This window comes from Patagioenas fasciata, chromosome 3 (genome assembly GCF_037038585.1).
Source record: "Patagioenas fasciata isolate bPatFas1 chromosome 3, bPatFas1.hap1, whole genome shotgun sequence".
In the NCBI taxonomy this organism is placed as follows: domain Eukaryota; kingdom Metazoa; phylum Chordata; class Aves; order Columbiformes; family Columbidae; genus Patagioenas; species Patagioenas fasciata.
This window is the reverse complement of record NC_092522.1, coordinates 49842142-49869398: the sequence shown is the minus strand read 5'-3', so window position 1 is coordinate 49869398 and position 27257 is coordinate 49842142. Positions and strand designations below refer to the sequence as shown.

The following is a 27257-nucleotide window of genomic DNA, read 5'->3' as shown; positions in this document are numbered from 1 at the left end:
AAAAGGCAAAACTATGTTTCTAATTTTAATGCAGCATGCTTGTGTGTTGGGGAATGTGGAATGGTTGCCTGGTATTTGCTGTACCAAAAGAAGCATAGAAGTCTTAAGGCATCACTCCACAGCATCATCTGCACTGGAAAAAGGATGGATTATTTAGGACTTGCTAAGTTTTTGGCACTTTGTCCCTTTTAATACCACCTTCTTGCATGGGAGAGAAGTTATAGTCAATATTCCTATTCAAATTCAATTGCAGTGAAGCCTGGCTACCTAGACAAAGGTTTTAAAAACAGTAAATTTGTTATTATGTCAAACAGTTGTTCCAGAGGCAGATTTCTATGCCTGGTGTTTTGGTTATGAGCTGTATCTCTTCACCACATTATAACAGCATGAAGTAGGGGAAATTGCTTTGAAAGAGAGGTGCTTGGTGGGAAAGCAGAGATTAAATACTGAGTAATTGTTACATGCAGCTTCAAGTCAGAGTTTGGTTGTGTGCATGACAGAACAAGCTGTGTTACTACAAAACTTGCAACCCTTGGTCCAAACCACATACCAACAATAATCCTTTTCCCATTTTCACTCCAAAACCCCAATTCGAATTACATATAACCTTTTAAGAATATTTTTTAAGGCTATAACAAGAGAAACTCTTGAAAACTTAATGACCAAGAGAACATAACACAACTCTCTCAGTCTCACGCAGCACAGCCAGCCCATCCTGAGCTGCGCAGGAAAAGGCAGGTTTGCAAGGAAAGAGGGACAGTTGGGCTCCTGGTGCTCAGAGGTGGAAAACAGGGAGTACAGAGGTTCAGAAGGCAATTTACCATGGCTGACTTCTCACTGACCTTTCTCCAAAGGTCCAACAACTGGGGTGAAGTGGTTAGAAACAAGGGATTATTAGGTCTGTGCTAACTATATGTGAAGGTTTAACAACATACCATCCTCATTTTATTGCTATGACAACTGCAGAGTCATACAGTCATAATTACATCAGAGTCTCGTCCATTTGAAATGGTCTTAGTCTACAAAAAGAGAAGAATCTGGAAGAAGTGCTTCACTCTTGAGGAACGGGCATCATAAAAATGTGGTTGACCCATGCCCTGACAGCTATAACAGACGGACATTTCAGTCCAGCTTCAGCTCGCAGTGAATTCACTGCCAGCCCTATTGATTTTAGTGGGAATGAACTTTGAAGCAGGGATCTTTTTCTAAGTCAGAACTGCAGTTCAGTCTCATTTCCAACACTGTAAGAGCTGCATGGTATCTCCAACAACCTATGCTAACATACAAGTGGTATTCAAATACACACTGTAAATGTTTTCAAAAGTACAACTTTTTAATGCAGTGAAACTCGGAGTAGGCAATCATTTTAATAACTTGTAAAAAAGATCAGTGTTGCTTCACAGAAATAGTTTTCCAATAAAAGTGAGGCAAATTGCCCAGGTAGTTTGGACTCGTCTTTCAGATACTTGCTTGGGTTGGGTTTTTAATACAAAATTTAGTGTAGTCATGTGAAATTCAAAGACTGGGAGAAGGTTTTCAAAAAAATATATTACTGTATTTGTAAATAATAATAAAGTTCATAATAGTAAGTAACCAAATAATTTTGCACAAATTTCTAAAATAAGGGTTTTTTTAAAAAAAAAGTTTACATTTTCTTATAAATAACATGCTTTGCAAAATTTTAAATGCAACAGGGAGAACAGCAAAAACACCAGCATCTTTATTAAAAAGTTGACTTAATATCTACTCACTAACCTAAGGTTTTGCCCAGTATTTAGTCCAGTTCTTAAGGAACCAAAGTTTACACAATGACTGTCCGTCCATTTTCTGTCACTCTGCTTGCTATAAACCACATCCGACAGAAGTTGGAAAGTTGCTTTGTTTTTTCTAAACCTTGTAAAAACTAGCAGCTGGAAGAGAAAAGATATTGCTCTTTCTACAGACAGGATACCAGGTAAATCTCATATTTTAATTTCTGTTTGGCCACCCAGAAAGCAAAAGCTGGGCACTCACCTGGCTGCCAGCAGTGCTGGGTGCCGAGGGGTGCTGTGGGAAGGAAGTGAGAGTCTTCAGCGGGTCTTTTAGTGAGCGAGGATGGAAAAGGGGGATGCAGCAAGAGGGAAGACCCCAGGTGTTGCCTTCAGGACTAAATGGGATGCTGGAAGGTGCAAGCATTGTGGTGAGGGATGTCACAGAGCTTTTGGAGGACGCAGGGTCACGAAGTTCAGAAGGAGATGCTGAGATCCTAGGATGCAAGTTGCTGAAGATCCTGTGTCTCATCAGTTTTGCTGCTCACAGCTTGGGAAATTTTTCATGTCCTTTCTCAACCTCCTTCAAAGTCTGGGCATATTCTACTTGTCATGAATTTTGAATGTTACAGTCATTTGTTGCAGGTACACAGTTTTGCTTAACTGGGAAGAACATATTGTCCTCACTGCCTCACTAAAGCCATCAATTCTGTTTGAGGAATTAAGTTGTTGTCATTCCCCCACTCTGTTCAGCTGATTGCTGGGGAGGAATGTGAAATGGGAAGATTAGCAGGGAACCTTATCAACAGGTCTTTTCTTCTCCAATGTGCAGCTTTGTGTCCTTCAGCCCCTTTGAAAGAATTTACTCCTGTTTTCATGATGCCTGCCTGTAGAGACTACCACAGTAGTTTGAGGTTCATATTCCTTTTCATATAGTCCCTGCATTTTCTCAGAAAACAACTCTGTAGAAGTACATTTTCCACCCACTGATATCTTTGTTGGTTTATTCAGAGCTACTAAATTTAACTGTAGGCAACGCTGCATTACCTAAGGAAATAACTTGTTTATTTTCTTAGCAAACTTGTTAAAAGCTCTGTCATACTTGCAAAATCATCTTCTATCGATTTTAACATTTTATGGGAGTTTCAAAGCTCCCTAAACTGTGTTCTAAAGCTTCCTAACTGGCTGTTCTGTCATCCTGGCAACTCCAGCTCCTCAATCAGCTTTGCAAACATCCAGGGTCTGTTGGAGAATGAGCTTCTGCTGTGGTTCCAAGAACCCGAGGGATCTGTGGGGACACTGTTGGTGCATGGTGCCAAACTCTCCCAAGCTGAGCTCCTCTGGAAGTGCAGAGGTGGCCCCACTGGACCCAAATGTGCTCCAGGGCAGATGTGAAGAATTAAACCCTTGGTGAGGCTTGATTTGTGCTGGGCTGGCACCTGCAGCTTGCAGGGCAATAAAGCTTTATAAGCAACAGTAGGATTAGCAAGTTCACCCTTCAGATGACCAGGAGTGAATTCGGCCATTTGTTTTCAAATGACACAGTAATTTTGGAAGGGATTAATATTAACTGCACAAGTCTGCTTTCCTTAGTTCTTTGCCCCCCTATCATCCTTTCTATTCAGGAAAATTCATTAGATGAATGCGGAAACAACCAGCTTTGAGTAATGAATCCCACATCTGATTTCAGAGGAATGTGCTTTTAGCAGTAGAATTTACATTTTTCAGATAAGGCTGGTATGCAATTTAAAGAGACAAACACATTTGCTATTGAAATATGCAGACTTGTGGCTATTTCACTCTTCACTGAACTTTTGCTATGGTTTTAAATGCATTCATGCTAAGGCATTATTAAGATAATGCCTTTAAGAGAACGTAATCTTTGAGAACTCCTCAATTTAAAATGAGAGGAGAAATCCCATGCAAATCCTGGATTATTAGAATTTGAAAAAAATGGGACTGAAGCAGACCGTTTAGAATTGTTAGTGCACAAAGAGTTCAATCCAGCGTCAAACCACTGCCTTAAATTCATGTTAGCAGAACTAGTTCAGCCCTCCTCGCAGCACTAACTACTCTCTGTCGGAAATCACAAGCATCACAATCATCTTCCCTGTGATTATCTGGCTAGACACTTAAGAGTTTTAGAGCTCGTTTTGGCTGAGGATACCAGCCACTGTCACAAACAATAAAGTTGCCTGTCTGAGCCCTATCAGCTCTTGCTTAAACTTTACTGATTCCTCAAACAGCAGAACCTTTTAAATAATTTACAAAAAGGTAACATAATACGGTAGTTACTTCAGTTATAAAAGCACCTGGCCCATACAAACCGTACATGTTGTTATTTCTCTCTCAACACTTTCCAGTTCTTCAGTTTAACTGAATCTGAAATTTAACAAAAACCCGTTGCACTGATTATTTGTATTAAAAGACCTCATGGCCTACAATTTCACTAGGGTTGCTTAATATACGGGGAAAGTTCAAACAGGGCATGCAGAAGCAAATTAACAAGGAGTGATGCAAAGTTTTGAACAGGTAACGTACAAGCTTAAACAAGACCACATTTCTAACCTGTTCCATTACAATTAAATAACATCATGGGCTGTTCATATAATGTAATGTGTTTTTTATACGCTACATTACACAAAATGTAAACTACTGAAATATTAAAAGCTATTTGGTATAGAGGAAAAATATTTCATCAGAATCAGCTGAAAGAAAGATAATACATCAAGTCAGAGTAGAAATTAATTTCTCATAGCACTAGAATATCAAAGACCTGTTACCATTTGGTTTTTATCCTGTATGAACACAGCATATCAATATTCTAAGAGTTTCAATATTCCTTTTTTCTTCAGTTTAAGGTTGTACAAATAACACAGAATCTTGCCTTGTTATCTTTCGAATTACCCTTGCTCCTTCTGACCAATACTTAGTCATGTTGCTGAAATTGGAGAAGCATTTTCTTAAATACATTGCATGATGCAATATGACCTGTAGAGAGAAATGGAATATATAGCACCTACTCACTATATAATTTATACCTCTCTCTGTGTGCATGTTTAGAAGAGGAAAAACATTTATAAACGAAGCTTGAGTGTATTTTGGGGACCATCACTGCAGTTGCATAAAGGATTAAAATTTAATGATAAATGAGAAAGGTAGACATTGGCAGTAATCTCTGTGGGGAAGAAGGAATTCTGTTTTATGCATTTATTTTATCCCATCTCATGTCTTTTTCCATAAGATTTGCTTGAGGTCTGAGTTTTCATATGTAAATAGATTCGTCTTGTCTCCAGCGCTTTATGTGGTTACACAATAGGACTTATTTTTCCCTGCCACTTATCACTAGCCGGTCATTCAAAAAGTCCTTTGTTGCAAATGTAGGGCTGTTCTAAGCTTTCAATGTCAGTTCTTCTCACAGAGAATAAAATTATTTTCTATGCCTTCAAATGCAGGTGTGTATGGACAAAATACATCAATCAGTATTACAGAAGCCAAGCATCTCTCACTGTTAGCGTATACATCAATTTGTAAGAGTGTCTGCTTAAAAGTGTGCCAACTATGGACATTTACACTACAATTTCTTTTGCGAATTAGAAGGGAGTTTGTACAGATGTGTTTATTCTCCAAGAACAGAGATCTCAATTCACTATGCTTGTTTGCTCATTCCATTCTGAATTAAACACTTTAGTTTGTAGGCAGTGATCATATTTTTGTGTATTTCTTTAATCCCATGCATGAGTCCTTACAAGAAGCCTGTCGTTGATTTGAAGAGGTACAGGCTGCCTTATTTATTCAAAACTCCTAAATGCTTTGCAGTTCTACAGCCAAGGAAACTGATTTTCATGATGTTGGCTGAGCAAGGCTGTTATGGGGTAGCAGAAAACGTGAACTGCTCAAGCAGGAGAATAAAAACAGAGGACACACACTTACTAAAATATCAAGCCACCACCTTCACAATGGATCCCTCACGTAAAATCTTCTATTTTTACACAATCATATGGTTTGAATAAATTGTCATAGTTGAAAAGCTGAAAAACAACCGGGCATCAAATTGCCGCTGCACACAGTAAAAGCTGACAGGCCCCCTCATTTAGGACGGGCAGCTTAACTGTTGTATCTCAGAGCCAGATCTCTGTCTGTCACTGAGAACATCTGTCAAGAGTGCCTGTCCAGCCTCACAGCTGGAGGAAGGACCAGATGACCTCCAAGTTCACTTCTAGCACCATCCAAATCTGTGAAAACAAAACTCTTCCATCAGCAGAGGCAGCTGCCACAGCTCAGGACAAAGAGCTGAGCTTCCAGCAGCAGCTGTTGCAAAGAAATTTAGAGGAGCCAGCACTTTTTGGGATAATGGCGTGAAATTACAGACAGTATCTTCCACCCTGCTGTGACAGTGAGGAAGGATCTGCACATGAGGGCTTCCTGTTTTGCCATCCTCTGTCAGGATGTTCTGTACAGGATTAAAACCACCTTTCTAAACTTTCTGTTAAAGCACTCCTGCAGCTGAATTAGATAGCATCACCACACTGGCATTATTTTAAATGAAAGCAGATGACTAACAACGAGGGAAGAGAGACATGATCTGTACTTGTTTCCAACACTGTTTTATCAGGGACATGACTCTTTTTTTTTAACTGATACAATCTGTCCTGTTGCACAAAAGACAAACTATTATGAGGATAAGGTACCTTTGTCCCAGGTGGCCTTTTCTTTCAGTGTAAGACCTTTATATGGTCCAAAGCTGAACAATTTCATACACAGATAAGGCGGAAAATGCACAGGCTCTAAGAATAGGATTGACCTTCCCTCTCCATCTACACACACATCAGTTAGATAAATTGCACAATTCAATTGAGCAGAAATGTTTTAGCAAAAAATCCACTTAAAATGAAAGTAGCATAAAATAAAGTTTGCAAAGATGTGAGTTTTAATACAAACTAGGTCTTATTATGTGCTTATGTAAAGAAATGTATACCTACCATTGTGTTAATCCACAACAAAGTTAATTTGCTTTTCCAAAGGAAAGGGTTTGAATAATCTGTCCAACCTTGCTGAAAAAATTCTTTGCTAATCAGCATTGTCTTATTTTCATTTTGTTCTCTCCCAGGATTGAATGAGTAAGAGATGAATTATGTTCTCCTTGCTGTACAACCCACCTACCATTGCCACACGATTAAGCAGGAGAAATGTCCTCATAGGGAAACAAAGATTCCTGTTGTTGGAAAAAAAAAATGATAAAGACTGTGCTCAAAGTGATACATTCACTTTTGCTCCCCATCCTGCAAAGTACAAGCCATGCTTCCTGGCCCTGGTATGTGGCACTTTATTAGTCAGTGGCTGATCTCAATAGAGAATGTATTCTTCCTAGTTATTATTACACTTTTGTTGGCTTTTGATTTCTGGTGATCAAAAGAACACTACTCCTACTGAGATAAAGAGATGCTATCTCTGCTGTAGCCAAGACATGATACATCAGTGGCTTTGAAGACTGGAATAAAAGTTTTATACTGGAAGTGAAGTGAGAGACCGAAGGGATCAAAGTGTAGGAGTGATGCATGTATGACAGCATCGGATAGGCTACAGCTCGTGTGGCTGGGAATCACCATGAAAATAACACCCACAAATTCTTACAGACTGAATTAGCAGTTCTGAGAAGAGAGTGCAAGATGAGTAGAAGTGCTCCTGTGTTGTTGAGATTTTGCTTTCTTGCTTAAATTTGTGCAATGTAACCCGATTCACTTACTGAAAAGATACCAATGCTTTGTAACTAAAAAAAAAAATAAATTACACAAGACCTACCTCTGCTCTCTACCGCAAAGCCTAAAACAGTCAAATAAGATACCTTAATTTTCCTTTCAGATAGCTGAAAGATCAGTTAATGTGCCAGCTCCCTCCCCTCCAAGTTTTTTAACTAATTTCAGATTTATTTTGCCACAAAGCAGCTGCAGTAACTTAAAATTCACAATAAGGGATTTGTGATTTGCTGTATATACCCATAAAAGTCTTCAGATATGTATGTCATAGAATGGTATGCCAGCAAAGGTCAGAATTAAAGCTTCCCTTAACATAACAAAGACTTTAAAGCTGTCACCTTCAATATTCACATTCTCTGGCTCTGGGCATGGCTGTTTCCATGTCTGACATTCATGGTGTTGACTGACTCCCAACAACCTGCAGCTGAGAGGACTTGATGCTTTTCATCTTTTTAAGCAGATATAAACAGATTAATCCTCCCTCAAATCCTGTGATGATGGAGGCACAATCATTTTAGGGATCCACATATGTGACTTGCTCAAGGTCGCAGCAGTAGTCGGTCTTATAGCCAGGCTTAGTATTCAGGTCTTAACGCAGGTCCCCACTCCTCTGCTTAGATAGCCATGGCAGGCATCTCTGTGCAGCTATGGACAACAGTTCTTTTGCCTAAAAGTGTACTCAGAATTACAGTTGGAGATTGTAAGAAATTACAGGGGTCATCTGGTTTGTTTGTGCAGCAGACAGCACATGTACAAACTGTACGAGTTCACACTCTTATGCTACTTATGTAAAGGAATTTAAACCACATTGTTACCCAGGAAAAAAAATCACAAATATCTACTATCCTAATGAACAGCAATTAAAAACATCATTGGCAGAATTTCTTATACACTTTGCAGACCTGCCATTTATCTATACAGGGCTCAAAAGAGCTTTACAAATTTAGGACAGCAGATCATGTTTAGGAAAAAGATTTTGAAAAGCTCCTCATGTTCAGATCTTCTTTCTAGCCTCCTCAGTAATATAGTAAGCATTACTAGAAAGACTAAGAAGGTCAGAAGTACATTATAAGAGGCAGGAGAAAAAATTCCTGCAAATTCTTACTGCAGCAACCTGAGTTTCAAATTAATTCAGCAACAAAATTCCTATTGACTTTTAGCAGCAGAGAAATGCATTCACTATGTCTTTTGCCACATGAATGTTCTGAGCTCAGCGAGGCTACTCAGAATAATCCCAGCTTGCAGGACTGCATATGTCTTAAACAAAGAGATGCTGTGCTGCTAAAATAATTTGCATTCTATAGCTTTCAGGGTTTATATCTTGAATTGACCTTGATACCAAGTTACCAAAACAAGTGTTCTGTGACCTGTTTTTCACCAGTAACGTCACCCTAACATTTCTTCAGACTGAATGTTAATTTTAAAAGCTTGAACTTGTGAAACAAAAATTAATCAAAGAGTATGTACTTACAGTGCTTTTATGTTTCTCCCACTTCTGGAAACAATAGTGCTTTACTTCTCAACTCCAGATGGCACTGTGGTGCTTAGCACTACCCAACTGGGGGAGCGCTGCTGGATTGCAAAAACATGCAAGCTCCAGGAAAACAATGGTTTTCTTGTTTTATGAGAAGTCAGCTGCTAATAGTTTTCCAGTGCAGATGTCCTACTTTACTTTCAGGGAAGAGACTGGGCTAACAAATGGCAGTTTATATGCCTGAGATAGAACTTGTCATGGAAGAAAGGACTCGCTTGTCTGTACTTACACAAGGTCACAAGGGTAGTAGCCTTCGCCTCCACCAGCAACACCTAATGCCACACACACTATTGCAGGACAAAGGGAGAAGACCTGCTGTTGCACAGCTCTTCCTGTTCACAGTAAACAATTCTGTATTTGTACAACTGGTGTTCTGCTTAGAAAAGTGTATTTTTAAGGATGGAGTGAAAACTGTTGAAGTAATGAGGCTATCAGTAATTTTTCTACAGAAAATTTACTGTTTGGAAGACATCCTTTGCCATTTCACATTAGCACTTAGACTATTACAAAAATATCTATGATAATATTATTCCTTCATGTTCATCCTTTGAAAACTTAGGAGTGGGGTATTCATATATTTGCTCAATCATACACTCATCTTTTCTTACATAATTTTTCTGGAGATTCTATTCCCTTAGTTTTTATAGCCTTCTCCACTCTGCCTGACACCTACATTCTCTTTAACCCTTTCTAGTTCATACTCTCATTCTCTAATTTTGTATAGAATAATTTCTAAATACTAGTTACCTGACTTACGGACCCAGCTAAAGTTCCCAGCTCCCACTGCGCAATCACTAAACTATTGCTCAGCCCACGTCTGAATAATATCACTGGTTCTCCTGCACATTTTGTGTAACAGAATTCTGGAATTTGCTCCACAGGCCCATGAATTTCCCATAGGCCACGATAACCCTTTTGATTCTAAGCAAAACTCAAATAATTTAGTTGAGTTCATTTGCAGGCTGTTATACTTTTAACCCAAGTAAATGCTTTCCCATAAGTTAATGAAGCAATTGAAGATATATAGGAAGGGCAGGCTCTTTGTCATACATCTTCCAGCGCCAATGACTATTTCATTACAAAGAATTTATGAAAGAAGAGGAGCTCGAAAGACAAAAAGAAATAAAAGTGAGAAAGAGGGAGAGGACTGTTTTAAACAGGCAGGAGCTTGAAATAGTCTCAAGTTGTCTCTGAAGCACCATATGGAAACCCTTTTCCAAAGGCATTAAAAATGCACACACACCTGCCCCCACGCACAGAGGGCATCCTTCAGCTTCCCCTAGATTTATGAAACATTAGTATGTTTGTTATCATCTTAGTTTTGGTAGATGAGTAGCCATAAAACCACACAAGGCAGAATGTCCTACGTTACTAGATCATAACCATGCCTCTAAAGACTGAAAACCTGTATAACACCTGCTTTCATTCCAGATTTGTAGCTTTTGATTTTCTTCTCCATCCTCAAAGTTGCATAATAACAGTGGTGGCGCTTGATAGCATTAGAAAGTGCATAAGTGATATGTTATTATGTGCATAACAGATAAGCATTTCTTCTTTCAGAATGTGTTCAGGTCCATTCTACATCTTCTGAATAAAATTCAGAAAATGTCTTGAAATCATAGATTGGTTTGGGCTGGAAGGGCTTGTAAAGACCATCTAGTATCAACCCCCTGCCGTGGGCGGGGCCACCTTCCACTAGACAAAGTTGCTCAAAGCCCCATCCAGCCTGGCCTTGAACACTGCCAGGGATGGGGCATGCACAGCTTCCCTAGGCAGCCTGTTCCAGTGCCTCACCACCGTTGGGGTGAACAATTTCTTCCTTTTATCTAATCTAAATCTGCCCTCTTTCAGTTTAATACAGTTACCTTGCCCTATCACTACATGCCCTTGTAAGAAGTCCCTCCCCAGCTTTCTTGTAGGTCCCCTTCAGGTACTAGAAGGCTGGAAGAAGGCTCCCTGGAGCCTCTTCTCCAGGCTGAACAACCCCAACTCTGTCAGCCTGTCTTCAAATACCTTTTTTTAATTCAAAATAAGCTTTATGAAAACTGTCCCCAAACAAAATTTATACACATTGTATTAACAATTTTGCTGCTAACTAGGTAACATTTACATTACCTGTAATGCAAAATCTTCCCTTTGTATTAGTCACACTTAAATGTGCTCCATTCGGCCTTTAGACTGAAATGAGTGCCAGAGCAAACAAGGGAAAAATTTATGAAAAAAAAAAAATCTTTTGCATATAACCATGACACATATAATTAAAAAAAAAAAAAGAAAACAAGAAAAACAATCTAATGTAAGAGGAACAAATCAAAGCACTGTTGTTAACATCACTAGAGGGGGAAAAAAAATAAAATCTGTGGTAGAAAGAATGTACATTTCTTGAAGAGTGTCATACAGAGCAGTGAGAAACCTTATCAGCTTCAATGCTAAGGTCATACTAAGATGAACAGAGAGCTGAGTAAAGGCCAGATGACAGCTACAGTAACAAACAGAGTTTGGCTCAGCAGGCACCTGCATATTCTTCTGTCATCCTCTCTGCTGCAGCACAACTTCATTCCCTCTTAAACTCCAAGCAGAAAGTCAATGAGGAAAATGAAAGCAGGCCAGACCAGCATCCCTGAAGTTTTTATAAAAGATATACTACTTCTTCCCTTTGTACCTTTCTCAACTTGCAGCCTCTGTTGCAACACTGTGTCCTGGTGTTGGAAGGAGATGAGCACTACTCAAAGTACCTTTGGCAAAACAGTGTTTAAAAATGCTTTTAGGTAAAGCAAAGCATGTACTATGTACACTGTTGTCAAATCTGCTGCTCAGCGAGTGAGCAACTGCACACCTACACTCAATTGTCTGGCTGCTGATTCACACCAGTAACAAGGTGGATCCCTCATACACCTTCACAACTATGTGCTTGGTGGGGCAGTTGCAGTGTTAAACTGCCTCATGTACTTCAAAATGTTGACATTTGGGGTTTTTTGCCTTCTCTACATGCTCAGAAAGAGGTAAGTGTAACACAAATGGCAACCATTTGCTTTTCTGACTGAATAACTTATCATGGCCCCAGGCAGTTGAATCAGACAAATGTGTCTGATGTCTTCTGTGGTCATAATCTAGACTTACTCTAAACCTGTTTGGAATTAACCTGAAGATGTTGCAAAACATTATTTGATGCATTTTGCAAAACACAGATAGGAGACTGCATGTACAACCTGAAGAAAGGAAGCGGTACCTACAGATAGTACAGCCTTCCAGAACTGAAGCAGGAGAATTAAACACTGGATGGAATGTAATGGAAAGTGGTCTGCAAAAAAGAAGTAGATTCATGTCCTAATTACTGTCTTGCAGGAACTGATTCTGCCAGCTGCTTTGTGGGCAATCTGGTCTTCACTTTGCCTACTGTGGAAGAAGGTTTAGAACTTCCCTAAATGGTTCTTCACTAATTTAGGCCTAAACATATTGTGGATTTTGTTTGTTTTGTTGTATTTGTTTTTTAACAAGAACTACTCTATTGCTAAGTAGCCTCATACTTCACTTTTTGCTTCCACTAAACCTGCTGCCTGATAAGGGCTGAGTGCGGGGGATGTCGCTTAACAGTAAATGTACAAGTGGTATCCCAACCAACCTTGTATGCTGGGGATCAGAGTCCTTTCACTCTCTTTCCAGCTTTCAAAACAAAGCAGAGCATTTATGAGATCACATAAAATTTCAAGCCAGTTAAAACTATAGTTCCTAGAGATTACTCTAGAACTAGTATTTTATTATTTTGTGTTGTCACATAAACATTCCAGAGAATGCAAATTAGTTTTCCCACTGTAGTTTCACTCTGCAATACTTATATTTTCTCTAATAAACTGTTTACGCATGTTCACTTCTCTCTTTGAAAATCTGTTTTTGAAGAAATACCAGTTTGGGCTTTTACATTTTTCCACTGACTCCCTCTTAAGGGATCAATACATCCTCCTCTTTCTGACAAAATGCAGTGATTGGTAGCAGTGCTGAATTTTTTCAGTGTACCTTTTTTGTTACAGCCATAGCTATGCAGCCAGATTTATAAAGCTATTAAGACAGTGACATAATGAGAAAATAAACAAGCTAAGGCTGAAGTCTTATAGCTCACGATATTAAATAGCCAAACTTCTGAAGTTTGTTATTTTAACTCACGCTAAAACTGGCTACACTCATTGCTAAAGCAAGTTTTTGTTCTCTATCACTTTCTTTATCACTATGAAAACAGTGTCTTTGGAGCCTGCTGGCAAAGATCATTCTTAGGAAACAATCATCACATTGTTGGTATTTCTTCAGATCTGGGCTGCTGTTTCAAATATCCCATCCCATTTTCTGGAACAAGCAGACCACACCATTTTCCAAAATTAATCCAAAGAAGATGGCCAGCCAAGGGAGCATTCGGTTCAAGTTCAAGGTAACTGCAAAACAAAACAGATTTATCAGTTACCATTTAAGAAGATCATAGAAACCATGTAAGTATTGATATTAATTTGTGCATGTAAGAAATCCCATAAATCTGTTAGAAGTCTGCATTCCAAAGCCATTCATTAAATTAACATGAAATTTTCATTTTCCAAACACAGAAATAATTCTATTTTATGTTTCAATGATCTTTGATGAGTTGTCTTAAGTTCTAACTGATGGATCTGATGGATATAATACAGCACATACACAGATAAGACAGTGAGATAAGAGGTGCTTTTCCTTTTTTAAATAAGGTGTTTTGTTTCATTGACTTTCTGTTAAAGTCTAAATAGCACAGTTTTAATCGAGAACTACTTTAGTCATGTATTTGATACCACTTTAAAAATATATCAAAAACAATGACTTCTGTAACAGCTGCATTCTGTCAAAGCCATTCTGTACAAATGTTGTAATAATAAAAATGCAAAAACTTACCTCTAATTGCCTGAGAGTTTGATATCAAAACAAACACTTTTATAAATGCAAGGCACAAAGGTGTGTAGTCATGCTCCCAAATAACAGCTGGAATTAGCAAAAGCTTTCCATAGCTGGACAACAGCAGTGCTTTGAGAAGTAAAATGAAGTCAGACTTTGTTTTCAGCATCTCAGGTCTCATCCACCATAAAGTAATGAAAATGCCAACTAAAAATGAAGTTTGTTCTAAGAGGAAATAAGGAAATAAGAGGAGTTGAGGAGAAAGAATGAAGCACCAAAATCAAGTCCTTTTTGGATAAATTTCAGTGAAAGACATTGTCTCAAATGCAACTGAGCCACTGCTGTTTAGGACAGATGCAAATACAAACACGTCCTCCACTTCCTGTGTTCATTTTAATAGGCAAGTAAGTATCATGACATTCAGAATAATTCTATCACACAATTTTAACTGTAGGATTATCATACTCGTAATTTTTGGCACCATACAGCACAGGAAGTTTAGCATAATATCCTCTTTACTTTTCCTTTTTTAAAAAAAGGAGAGGGTTTTTCCAACTGTCTGCTAGTCTGTAAAATAAAAATCGATACTTGTCATCTTTGAAAAGGTCACCAGCAATGAACCCTTTCCATCCAGCATGAGAAAGAACACCAGGGTGAAACTATCATTGAACTATTGGACTTTTTTTGATGCTGCATCCCCGTGTAACACTGGAATTAATGCAGATGTCAAAGCAACTCTCACAACAATCGTAACTGATTAATTACTTCTGAAGAATGAGTTCCAGCATTTTTACTGACATGTTATGAAAACCTACTTAGAGCAACATTAGACAATAAGTGACTTAAGTTAAACTCTGAATGTCTAAGGGAAATACTCATTTTAGTCTGCAGGCTTGATTTAAACACTATCACCAGAAAAAGCATGAGAACAAAAGTGGGTAATAAACCTTGAAGTCAACATGAAATACGGACTAAGGCTGAGCTCTACACCCGTCTTCAATTTACATAAATGGATTCAGATGAATATTTCTGGATAGTACCACTTTTCAGTGTTTTGATATCTTATGCTGATCATATCAGTCTGAACTGTAATCAGGATCAAAATACACATTTGCATTAAATGAAGGCAAATTAGAAAGTATGTGCATAATCATTTAACCATACAGGGTTGGATATGACATCCATTCTGGATTAATTTTTTGCAGTATGGGCTTGTTGAAAGAGTCATTGAGTTATTCAGTGCTTAAAGAGTAGATAGTGACAGGAATTAATCATCAATCTTACCTAAAGAAGCTATACCAAACATTCTATAAAAATCCCATTCCTTGGCATATCTGATTAAGTCATCAGGATCTGTATTTTGGCTTGAATCCTGTAGTTGCAACCACCTGAGATAAGCTTCACAGAGCAAACAAAATATGCAGAGCTTCCCATGAATCTTGTAAATGAAAGAATAATAAAAGCATCAGGATTAAAACAGCATAAAGGATTAGTATGAAAGTGGTATTTAAAATACATTTCAACATCTCTACACAAACAAGCTCTGTAGGTTCTTTCTTTTTGTTTAGAAATATAAGCAAATTACTTCTTCTGAGACACTAGTTTAGCACATGATCCTTTTAATATCAATTAACATGACAGGCAAATTAGAGGGTGTAGAAAACTGCATGAACAGTTCCACACAGAAGAAGGTATGTAACTGGGTCTCTAAAGCCTGCTCGATACTTTTTAAAAATTGGGAAGGCTGTTTCAGTTAGGAATGTAAAAACAAAATTGTGCCATAGCTAGCAGAATTACACTATCACAATTTTCAGTTTAAGGGCAACTACTCCATTCAGTGAACTGGTTTAAATAGCCTTGTTTTTCCCCTGGGACAATATCCATTATAAGAAACTGGTGGTGTAGTTATGCCAAAAACAGTTCTTAGTTCAGATAATAGTGATGAACCAAAAATAAATGGAGCAATATAACCGAACAAAACTTTAAAATACACACTGAAGTGACTGCAAAAATGACCTCATGAGGCTCCATAATTAGCATGCTTCCAATTTAACAGCCTATAAGCCCATGTGTATGTGCGGTGAATTCTGATTTTATAAAAACTTAAATAAATCAATGCAATTTCTGCGTGTGGATTTTACTTTATTCATCAGAAACTAGTTGTGCCAATTGCACGTACATGGAATAGTTCTTCCAGAAGCATAATGGAAAACATCATTAGCAGTCTCTAGAAGCACTGAATTAATTAAAAATCTATAGTCAGGTTTATGCTTGAAAGACAAGGCAAGTATATTTATCTAGATTGCTTAACACTGGACTGGCCAAGAGATATCAACAAGAACACAGCATACACTTATGAGTTGATAGTTTGCTCTAAATTAGCTTCCCTTTCCTGGGAAATCAGTTCTTAAAGTAAAAATATGCAACTCCGTCAGAAAAGCTACACCTCCACACTCCAGCCATGCCAGCACAACTAAGCTGACTATGTAACTCTGCATCAACAATGCTTCATGTGAAAGCCACCATCTTTTGCTATAGTTTTGAGGGCAGGAAGAAACTAATGAGAAAGGTTTAATTTGCATCGTATTTTTAATATAGTATGTTCTAGTAGTATAGCTCATTTCAGAATTGTTTCCAACCAATGTAGTTTAGCATATCATCCTTTTAACAGTAATTAATATGACAGGCAAATTAGAGGGTGTAGAAAACTGCATGGACAGTTCCATATACATCCTTCTCTTTTTTTTAAGATGTAAGATGATGGCTGCATTTGCTGCTGTCATGGCATCACTACTGTGGAGACAGTAACTTTCTTAGTAACAGCTGGAGTTTGAGATTTCATGTGTTCCATTCATGCTGTAACTGCTCCAACTTGCTGGAACCCGTGTAAGGGCAGGAGAACATTCCCTAAAATCTTACAACTATTACAATCAGTTTACCCAACCTAAATATATCTTTAACCAAAAAATAACACAGGATAGGGGCATAGCAACTTACATTTATCTTTGTATTGAAAAGAATGTGCCTGTATGCTTGTGCTTTACATAAAATAGCATTAATTAAGATGATAACAGGATCATACTCAATGTATTTATCCACAGGTTTCTGGCAGGATTTCTGAAAGTCACAAAATAACAAGAATTAGGAAAAAAAAAAAAGCAAGAGTTTATGAAATGTTCCTCTAATCTTAGCACAACTGCATAAATCCAAACTAGCTATTCAATTCTTACTAGTCTTTCCTTAATGTAATCTTCATTTTCAAAAGGTTTTTTGTTGCTTCCCCTCAGTTGACACACACTTCCCTCATCAAACATAAATATACATTATTGATTTTTACAGGCTTCAGATTGACACGGATAACAAACTATGGAAACTTTGTGCCCTACAGATGCAAAAAACCCCGAACAAACAAAAAACCAAAACACAGCACAAAAAAACCCCAAACCAAACAAACAACCTACCTACCCAAGAATCAAGAAATGCACCAGTATTTTGTTAAAGGTTAAATGATTATGGCTCATCTACTGGGTATTTTTTGGAAAGAAAATTAATTTGTTCTATCCCTTCTTTTCAGAGATGTGTTATTCTCCTATCCTACCTTTTTCTTCCTTTCAAGAAGACAGAAAATGTTTTTTCACTGTTGCGTTTTTCCTTGGTACTGGTAAATTGTCTAGATGTTTAAAATTATTTTCCATTATTGGACAAACACCAGTATATCCAGAATACTGATAACGCAAATTTCACACACACAGATACAGCCAAAGAGTCAAAAGTTGCCACTGAACAGTGATAAGATTAGACCATTACTTCTCCAAGACATCTGCTGGTTCCCACTGTGCCTGCTACACAGGTTATTTCACCCAGACCGCTGAGGACTGCTTGTCATCAGCCGCCTTCAGATTTATTGACTTACCTGCAGTGGTGATCCCTCCTTGACTTGAGTTAAATGACAAGGGCTAAAAAAGGCTATAATAGTAAGTGTGAATAGGATGGTTAAATAACAGTCTTACAAAAGGCTCATGCGAAAGACATGAGGGGGAAAAATCTTTTAGCAGAGAGCTGAGGGGCAGCACTAGTTGATCACAGTAACCACTTGAGCTCAAACAAGTGCACTGGCAAAAGGATGCTCTCCAATGGGTCAGCTTTCTCCTGCTGCTGATCCTCCAGTTCAGATGCTTGTTTCCTCCCACCCTCCCTCAGCTAATCCTGCACCCCTGGGCCTTCACATCAGCTGCGTATGCAGGGACAGGAGTTGGACTCCATGATCCTTGTGAGTCCCTTCCAAACTCAGGACATTCTATAATTCCATGATTCTAGTACAACCGTCACAGAAACGATCATTATTTCCACCTTACAGACTGCATGGCTGTACGCTGCTGGAAGATAAATCTACGCACACAGCTTTCTGAAATGCTCTTACAATAAAAAATGCAGCATTAGACCACAGAGACCCACAGACAAACTCTCACGAAAGAATAAAAAGACTTTTTTCAATTTTATAGCATTTTGCCATGCTATTTACAGAATTACTATTGGAGAATTTGAGACTACTAAATTTCACCAGGAAATTGACTAAAAAGTCCAACATTTATATCAAGAAAAACATTCAAACAAATGCATAGGTTGAATAGAGTGTCTAAGGAATGTAATGAATGTAAGGAAGGTAATGAATTCAAAAATTCACTCAACCAATAGTTTTATAGGCTTCAAATTAAAGTAATTAAAGTGAGTGAGATGGAAGAAAGGACATAATTAACAGAAGACCACACCTACAGGATTTAATAGAGTGAAAAAGAAATTGCAACTATAATTAAAGGCAGTGTCTTGCTTCACTTCTATCTACAGGGAAATCACGAACAGATAGTCTTATAGGTGGTAATTTACATATGTCAAATTAATTTTTTATAGGCTTATTCACACAAGCACTGAACAAACACATAGAAAAGAAGATTACTCTTTAACACAATGGGTATCATAAAGGTTAGATGAAGGGTATCCTACATACCTCAGGATTTATTATGCTTTCAAATTTCCCTACAACAGAACATTTTTGACCAGTATCAAAAGTCTTTCTCAGAAGAGTAAAGAACAATCTTTTCAGGCGGAGGGTCCCAACCAAACACTGATCAAAAAACTTGCAGTTAAGAGGTACTGAAAAATTTTCAATGACAGCTGACATGAATTTTAGACAACCAAAATATTAATATATCAGATCAAGCTTTCAGGCAAAACAAACAATACAGAAATTCTACTGCAAATACACGAGGAGATTGCTACACATGAATACACAAATAGTGGTGTCACCCATATGAATGGGTCTTCTGCTCCACAGCTTCTGGCAGCCTCAATCAAATCTTCTGTAGATGTGAGAATTATGTTTAATTCAGTATTTTAGCATACCACCACCAATTATTTAAGGATCCTATTTCTCTCGGTTTACTTCAACAGAAAATCTGCTGTATCACAAAAGAGCAGCCATCTTCAAGGACTTCTCACACACAGACACACATGTTAATATCCACCTGTCTTGCAGAGGCAGATGACAGCCCTATTCTTAATGTATTTATTTTCTATTTGAGTCTCAACTGTATGAAGAAGTCCTCTGTGCTTATCCAGCCAGTGACCTAGCCAGCAAGAATCCGTTCGGGGACTTGTGAGACCTACAAACCACCTTACTGGAAAAGACTTGTGTGTGCACTGCCATAGACTAATTGGAGAAAATGAAGATGACAGTTGAAGATGACCATGAGAACATTACAGAATGAGTAGACCCTCTAGGATGAAATTTTCCCCATACCTGGTATTTTTTGATTTTTTTTTTTTTTCCAGCAGTACGACTGAAACATCTGACACTAACCTTAAATGCCTAGGAAGGAAACTTGTGACTAGAGCCTGACTTCAGCAAAATCACTGCAAGCAAGGATCAAGGCAGTTTAAGTGCACATAGGTTTAACTTGATAGCTTTTCCTAGTTACAGTCATGTAACTTTACAGACATCAATAATCACTAACACTTTCAGAGAAGGTCAGTATGAGCAGCTCATCTATGGAGAACCACTTGCGCACTTACCTATAAGATTTTAGTCAGGCAGTTTAGGGTGAACTACAATAATGGTGCTCATGTCTGATTCCCCACTGCAGTTGTGCACAGCTGCAGCCAAGGGCCTGTTCAGTGTGACTGAAGGAGGCACCTTCAACAAACCGCAGCTTTTTCAATCTTCTTTGGGCTTTCTCAAATGCCTCATTTATCATAACCAGTTCTAAAATGACAGAAATAAGTAACTGGATATCTCTATGTTTTTAACCAGTTCTTAATTTCTTCCTTAAATATGTAACGGACATCAGAAACAGGAAATAACTGGTAACTTTCCTTAAAAAAATAGATGTTACTTTAATTAAAAGGTACTTTCAGATTATGTTGCAGAAGACAAATGTCAATCTTGACACCATAAATTCTACTAACGCATCTTCTTCTAAATTGGTAAATTTAAGGAAAATTAGGAATGTTTGATACTGACACACAGAAGTCCAATAGATATTGTGCTTTCCTAAAAAAGGGTGTCAAACATATTTCAATATTCTAATGAATTTAAATGGATATTAGTTTAGGAATTGACTAATCAAATGTTTAGGAATATTTGACTATGCTTGTCTGTTGTTTCCAAAAAAATAAACAAAACCAAACTTCAATTTTCATAACTTAGAAATCAGCTTAGTTATCTTAAAAAAATGAGCAAAGGTAGTTTTAAGAAAAAAAAAATCTTCAAAAGCAAGTACAGCCATGTTCTTCATAGTGTAGTGTATCAGATTGTGTCTGATCAAAGCAATCCAAAACAATAGTAAGTAACATGTTTTAACATCACAATTGTATTAAATAAGACAAAAGAAGTACTAAAATGTTAATTCTGACTGCATGTTTATCAGCCTTTCATAAAACACTACTCAAAAGATATACCTCTTCTTTGTTCATCAAAGATACTCAACTGTGAACAGAGTTCACAAACATATGCCAAATACAATACAGCGTACAAATATTTGAGGAAATATCTACTGTCACTGAAGGACAAAATTCCTAAAGTATATGAACGTGACTTGTTTAGAGTGCTCTCTCCAACATTAAGACATAACTGAATTTTAAAGTAAAAGTATTTTGAGATGGGGGTGGTGGAAGGGAAAAATGTGCTTTAAGAGGATACCATAGGACACAACAGAAAATAAAAATACACATTCAATAACTAAGCTTCATCCTGAACTAAAACTACAATGAAAACTGCACCAGGAATATATTTGCAAAAGTCTGGACTTCAGAAACATCAGTGAAACAGTCTCATTTTAGTACTCTTTGTCCAGGATTTGGAGTTTGGCAAAATTAAGCTACAATTTTTTGCTGGACTACATATATAGTAAATTTTAATAACATTTACATAGCTTCAGCATGAACACAGGTCCATTTACACAGGTTCATAGGGCAAACTAACACAAACCCCTCATCTTGCAAGAGCGCTCTTAATCCCAGTTGCACCCTTAAACAATAAAATGTAATTAGCTGTGCTTTCAGAAATGGGTTCTTTATTAGGGGTGTGGCCAAGTATCACAATAAGCTGAAAAACAAAACACCCCAGTTTCAGATGCATTCCATTTCAGAAAATTGAAATTAAAAATATTGTTTTATAATTTTTCCTATACGATACGTATTCCAGTAGTGAGTTGGTCTGTAGATTGAGTTATATAAGTAAGAAAAACAACACACTATTTTCCAGGATTATCTTTGTACTCTTGGCAGATTAATCACCTCACCACCTAAATGCTTTGCATTCAAAGCATTTACAGTCTCTCTGCCTTGCTGCAATAAAAAAGCTTTTCAATTATTTTTTAATTGCAGAAAAGCTAAATGAAGTGTGCACTGCTCAGGCAATTTGGCCTTCTTATTACAAAACACAAGGGGTATCCTGACTGTGTTGTACATATTGCAACAAATAATTTATTTCCCCTTTGTTAAGGTCTAGAATGATTAACACAACATATATACAATTTAAAACCAAATTAAAAACAATTTGCATGGTTTTCCTTCTATTTTTGAATAAGCCAGATGTGCTGATTTCCTTTTATATTCATTGCACTTTGCAGAATTTATTTCAGGTTAGCTGTTTTTTCCCCCCCTCCCCAATCCTAACACACCTGCACACCCCCACAATTATCCCACCGCCCCCAAGTTGTCATGCTGAAGGGAAAGCATATTGAACAAGTCTCCCTGAGTAGGTGACTGTCCTCAGAATTTTATTACCTGTTCTTATGTACCTTCAAGTTCTTTTAAAGGAGCAACAGTCCACCTGTCTCTTGTAATTGCACTTCCACAGCAAAATATGGTGTAGAAATAGGTTCCTTCACCAAATGCGAATCTGGGGCAAGAAGGAATGCGCAATACCAGAGGACTGGGCTAGGGTTCTGTGAAAACCGGCCTTGATTAAACAAAACAGACTAAAAAAAAGTTACAGAACTCAAAGAATTTGTGGCACTTAGCCACCTTGCAGAGCTCTCATCAAAAGACATGACCTTTCCATCCTAAGTTTCACGGTATTGAGTGGACTTCTATGTTTGAGATAAAAAAGTTTATTTAGCTTCTTCAGTATCCATTGCAAATTTATTTCCAGAGAGGATGACAACACTTGTGAAATCTTTAATGCTTGTCTGCACTAAAATTAAAATATGGACCTCAAAGAAACATTTAATTATCTTAAGAGCAATAACAAATGCTGCAGGAACTAAGCTGAAGCAGCACCATGAATATTAGGCTGAATTTCCAAAACTGTATTCTAATATTGTGGGCTGGAAAAAGATGTTTCCTCAAGGAAGCTTTTAGTATTTGCCTCTGGCAAAAAATCTATTCTTCTCTTCAACAGATTGAAAACACAATACAAAATCATGGTATTTTGCTCAGGCATTCAAATTTAAATCTTCCACCTGAAAATCAGGCCCAGATGAGGTTAAACACATCCTAAAAATAAATGTAGAATCAGATAAACGATGCTGTTAGGAGAACTTAGCTTCTTCAACCTCAATGTGATGCTCTGAAAAGTTTTGAATGACAGGAACATCCTGAGAATGGCAAAGATCTTTTAGATGCAGACTGATGAATTTATCGAGAATAACTTTAAACTAGGACTGGGACAAGTCTGTAGGTTAGCATGATGCAGTGATGACCTTGGCAATATTCTGCTTGTTCTTAATTTTCAGTGGCTGAAATAAGAAACCATTTTTGTTACATATCATATTGAACAAATGTTGGGCTGGGTTGTTTTTTTTTTTCCATAATTTGTCCATATTTTTTTGTACTACTTGAAAATGAGAATGAAACACAAGTATTCCAAAGCTTCAACAACAAAATATTTAGATGATGTACATTGGTCTCACTTTCAGTATCACTATACAAACTTTCTATGTACTTTTCACTTTTTCTCCCTTAAGCTACAAAGGAGTTGCAGCACTCAATGCTCTAATTACACAAAGATAGATGTAAACTGTTCTCAGGCTGAGTGATCACACTCTCTAATTTCACTTCAGATCTCCAATTTTTCTTAAATACCTTCAGCTTTTCATAAATTTTTAGACGTCTAAGTTTTGTAAATAACCTGATAAATGATGTTTCACATTGTATTTTCTAAAGTGGAGAAAATTTCTACACTGTCATTATTTTCAAGTTAAGATGACTCGCAACACCACTGAACTCACTATAACACTGCTTGTGAAAGTTTGTGAAGGATATTGAGTGACATTCTGTACTTGACTATTTTATGTTGTCAGTGGAGTGATGCTGACCAACTTTGCAGATCTCTGGCCAGAGCACAGCACTATCTGCACAGAGTAGGACATTTGCCAAAGGTCAGTGCAGCAACAAAACTATTCTTCCAGATTAAAAGGAAAAAGTAAAACTAGAATTGCCTTATCAGAAACAATCAGCTCTTGGTAGCTGGAGATGACAGCACTGCTTTCCTGCAATACGCAGATGAAGCTGAGTTCAGATCGGTTCAAATGAAAGAATCTTTTCACCTTGGCAATCTTTTAACATGCTCATCTCCACTTTATAAAAAGTAAGCTAATGCGTTTCTTAATAACATGCTTAGTAAGAAACTATTGCTATTGCCTGTTCCTCTCGTGGAGTACTCCTACTCTGAGCATTTCCTAGATGGCCAGAAACAGAGAAAGGGTTAGAGATGATAGGACATGGCACCACATAACAGCAACTAGGACTAGGGCTGAAACTGAACCACGATAACCCACAACATAGAGGAAACAGACTGGCAGGAGTTAAGTGAAAAATGGTATCAATCTGGACCTGCATGAAGAAAGGTGGACAGAATTCCAGTGTAGGAAAAGGTGATTCTTTGTTCTTTCTTTTACACTGTTCTTTACTCTTTTTGTAAGAGTTTGGTGTTTGTGATGAACACAGCAACTGGAACTTAAGTGTTTGATTCTACATGGGATGCCACAGCTCCAGAAGATCATGATCTTCAGTCTTCAAATGGTTAAACGCTAAGAGGAACGAGTGCCATCTACTGGCTCCCAGCTTCCCTTAGAGATTATCAAAGCCAAATTAATAACCATAATTGATGACCTGGGCTTACAAGATGTGCTAAATCTTATGAGATATGGCTGCAGTCATAAGCTTGATACTTGTCCTATTGTATCCAGCTTATCCTTGATTACAAAGACAAGATTGAAGTTCCACATGAAAGAGCTCCAAAGAAAACCATTTACACTTTTATCATGCACCAGTGACAAATTTTGACAACGTGACTTGACTACCTGGGATTTGATGTAATTCATACCTGCCATTGAACACAGTACATTATACCTCCATGAAAAAGCAACTAAAAATAATTTTTTTCCTTGCAGTATGCATATCTAAAGCCAACAGAAATCGATCTCTATTGCTTTGTCTTTTATCTAAGAAAATTGCTGACCTCTCCAGTTTTAGAAATGTCTGCAGAGTTTTTTGTGTACATTTTTAGTTGGTTTAGGTTCTACAGCAACAAGTCATTTTAACTGACTGCTGGACTCAAAAAAGAGAAGGATATTAATGAGTTCTTTCTACTATCACCAGTAATTTGTACAGCATTGTGTTTTCACAGTCTCTTGTTGATAACAGAAGCTGAGATCTAACATGTACACCTTTCAGCTTGAGCTAACCACTACTTCCCCAAATATAACTGGCCATAGAGCTCTAAGATCTGGTTGCCTACTATCTTTATTTTTGGTCTAAGAAATGCTTGAATGACTCAGAGCTATAAAGCCATAAAGGAATTCACCACAGGTTTCATACAAAGCTTTCTAGTCATCTGTTACATTTATAGCTTCATGGTTAGTAAACTAATTCATGTTCTATCAGCATTCTAAAAATGTCAAGGGCTACAAAACTGGGGAAACAACCAAAGAGGGAGTTTGAATGATATACAACTAATTCCTTACAAAATATTCAATAATTGGTTCAAGCACAAGGTTTTCCAATTTTATACGGACCAGAGACAGGAATTGTGAAACAATCACGGATAAAAATCAAACGCTCGATCAAGATGTATTTGCAGATCCCTCCGTTCCAAAATTCTTAGTTTTTTCACACATTGAAATACAGGGTGCTAGGTGATCTAAAGCTAAAAAAAGAAAAAAAAAAAAAAAGGTCAAAAATAACCACTGGGGACAAGTCTTCATAAACCCTACTAAAAATTGAAAACAGTAATTCAGAAGTAGTTGAAAAGACTGCTTAAAAAAGTGAACTCGTTTTTTTTCCTGCAGCAGCAAAGTTTCCAAGAATATGTAGGAGACACTATAAGAAAGTTATTTTCTACATTATGAAAACGTTATGTGAAAGAAAATGAACTCTGGACGGCATGGGAAGGGAAAGCAGCGAACATCCCAGAACACACAGATTATTTTGGAAAGTGCAGTATGCTGAATAACCATCAGTCAAAACCTGTCATTTCGATCTGACCGTTTTCCACCTTCACTGAAGCCGCCTAACCACAAGGCCACCCTCGGGTCTGCCTGTCAGCGAGTACAAGCCCCGGAGCGCAGCCACAGGCCATCCGGGACAGCGCCGCCACGCAGGCGCCCTCGAGGGGCCGGAGGAGACGACGGCGGGAAGCACGAACAACGGGAAGCACGAACAGCGGGAAGCGACACGCGAGCCCAGCGGGCAGTTTCCGCCGCGCGTGGCCCGCGTGCCGGCGGGCACGCCTCCACGTGCAGCGCGCCGCAGCCTGCTGACGCCGAAGCCTCCCGCTTGCAGCCTTCCCTCTGGCCTCTCTCGCCCACTACCCCGGCTTCCCGCCCCCGCCGCCCCTACTCACGCAGATGGAGATACGGAGCACCCCACGCTGGTAGTCCCGGTACAGCTCCGCCGCCTCCCTGTTGCACTCGATGCAGCGGTAGGCGACAAGCTCCGCCATGGCGCGCAAGAGCACGCCCCGGCCTGTCAGCGCTTCAAACCGCCTCGCTTCCGCGTGTGGGGGCGGAGCCTTGCCGGGGCGTGCCGCGGTGCATTCCGGGAGTTGTGGTTTTCTGTTGCCGCTGTCGGCCAGGCCGCTCCGGGGCGGAACTCCATGTCCCAGGGGGCAGCGCGGCCGCGCCCTCCTCCCTGCCGGTCCCGTGGGAGGGGTGGCGGGGGCGCCCTCTGTCCCCGGCCGAGGCGGAAGCGGTGCGCATGCGCCCTGGGAAGATGGTACCTGCCGGCGGCTTCGGGGCCGTGAGGGAGCTGTGGGTGTTGCTGGCTGTCCTGGCCCTGACCCGGGCCGCACTGGCCCTGACCGAGCAGTACCCGGCCTTGTCCCTGCTGAAACAAGAACTGCACCGCCAGCGTCAGGGCCCAGCGGGGGGCTGCGCCTCGGCGGGGGACTGGGCAGAGCAATACTCGGCCGAGTGCGGTGAGTCGGGGGGCGTTGCCACGGTGATCGCCCCAGCCCCGGGGCCGGTGGGAGGAAGCCGTTAGCCTAGCGGTACCTCGGCGCCCGGCCGGCTCCGCACAGCCCTGAGGCCAGGGCGGTGATGGGGGCGCTGGGGTGGACATCTCCTCTCCTCGCCCCTGCGGAGGGCGGCGGGAGCACAAGAGGGAAACGCGGCGGGGCTTCGTCTCGCGCTGAGAGGCCGCGGGTGGGCGAGGGGACGCCCGCCCGGGGCCGGTGCGGGGTTTCGGCGGCTGTACGCGTTGCTGCTGTTGAGCTGACTCATAGCGAGGTATCTGCTGTGTGAGCTGCGCTCCGAGCAGCGCTGTGCCGGTGTGCAGTGCGGAGCAGAGACCGCGGTTCTGGCTCTGAACGGGGGA

General features: G+C 39.1%; 2 protein-coding genes across 12 annotated transcripts in view; one reads left to right on the top strand and one right to left on the bottom strand.

The window, feature by feature from the left end:
- Positions 1–922: 922 nt before the first annotated feature.
- Positions 923–26445, bottom strand: ARV1 (ARV1 homolog, fatty acid homeostasis modulator). Of its 10 annotated transcripts, none has more exons than XR_011738326.1 (7): positions 26287–26445; positions 16941–17060; positions 15228–15381; positions 13944–14168; positions 4636–13462; positions 4081–4130; positions 923–3187 (listed from the first exon to the last, which is right to left on the bottom strand). XR_011738326.1 is itself a non-coding variant. In XM_065833659.2 (5 exons), exons 1-5 carry the CDS (start codon positions 26383–26385, stop codon positions 13356–13358), a joined length of 705 nt encoding a protein of 234 aa, XP_065689731.1. In that variant the 5' UTR covers positions 26386–26445; the 3' UTR covers positions 923–13355. The 10 variants fall into 10 exon arrangements, 1 of the variants encoding a protein (XP_065689731.1); XR_011738328.1 differs by having other exon boundaries at positions 923–2508; XR_011738324.1 differs by having other exon boundaries at positions 4081–13462.
- A 167-nt stretch (positions 26446–26612) lies between these two features.
- TTC13 (tetratricopeptide repeat domain 13) overlaps positions 26613–27257 on the top strand; it is a 45686-nt gene continuing 45041 nt past the window's right edge. The window contains exon 1 of one of the 2 annotated variants that reach the window (XM_065834269.2): positions 26613–26859. In XM_065834269.2, the coding sequence (XP_065690341.2) occupies positions 26640–26859 (220 nt within the window). In that variant the 5' untranslated portion in view covers positions 26613–26639. The remainder of the gene's footprint in view (positions 26860–27257) is intronic. The other variant, XM_065834270.2, reaches the window with a different exon arrangement.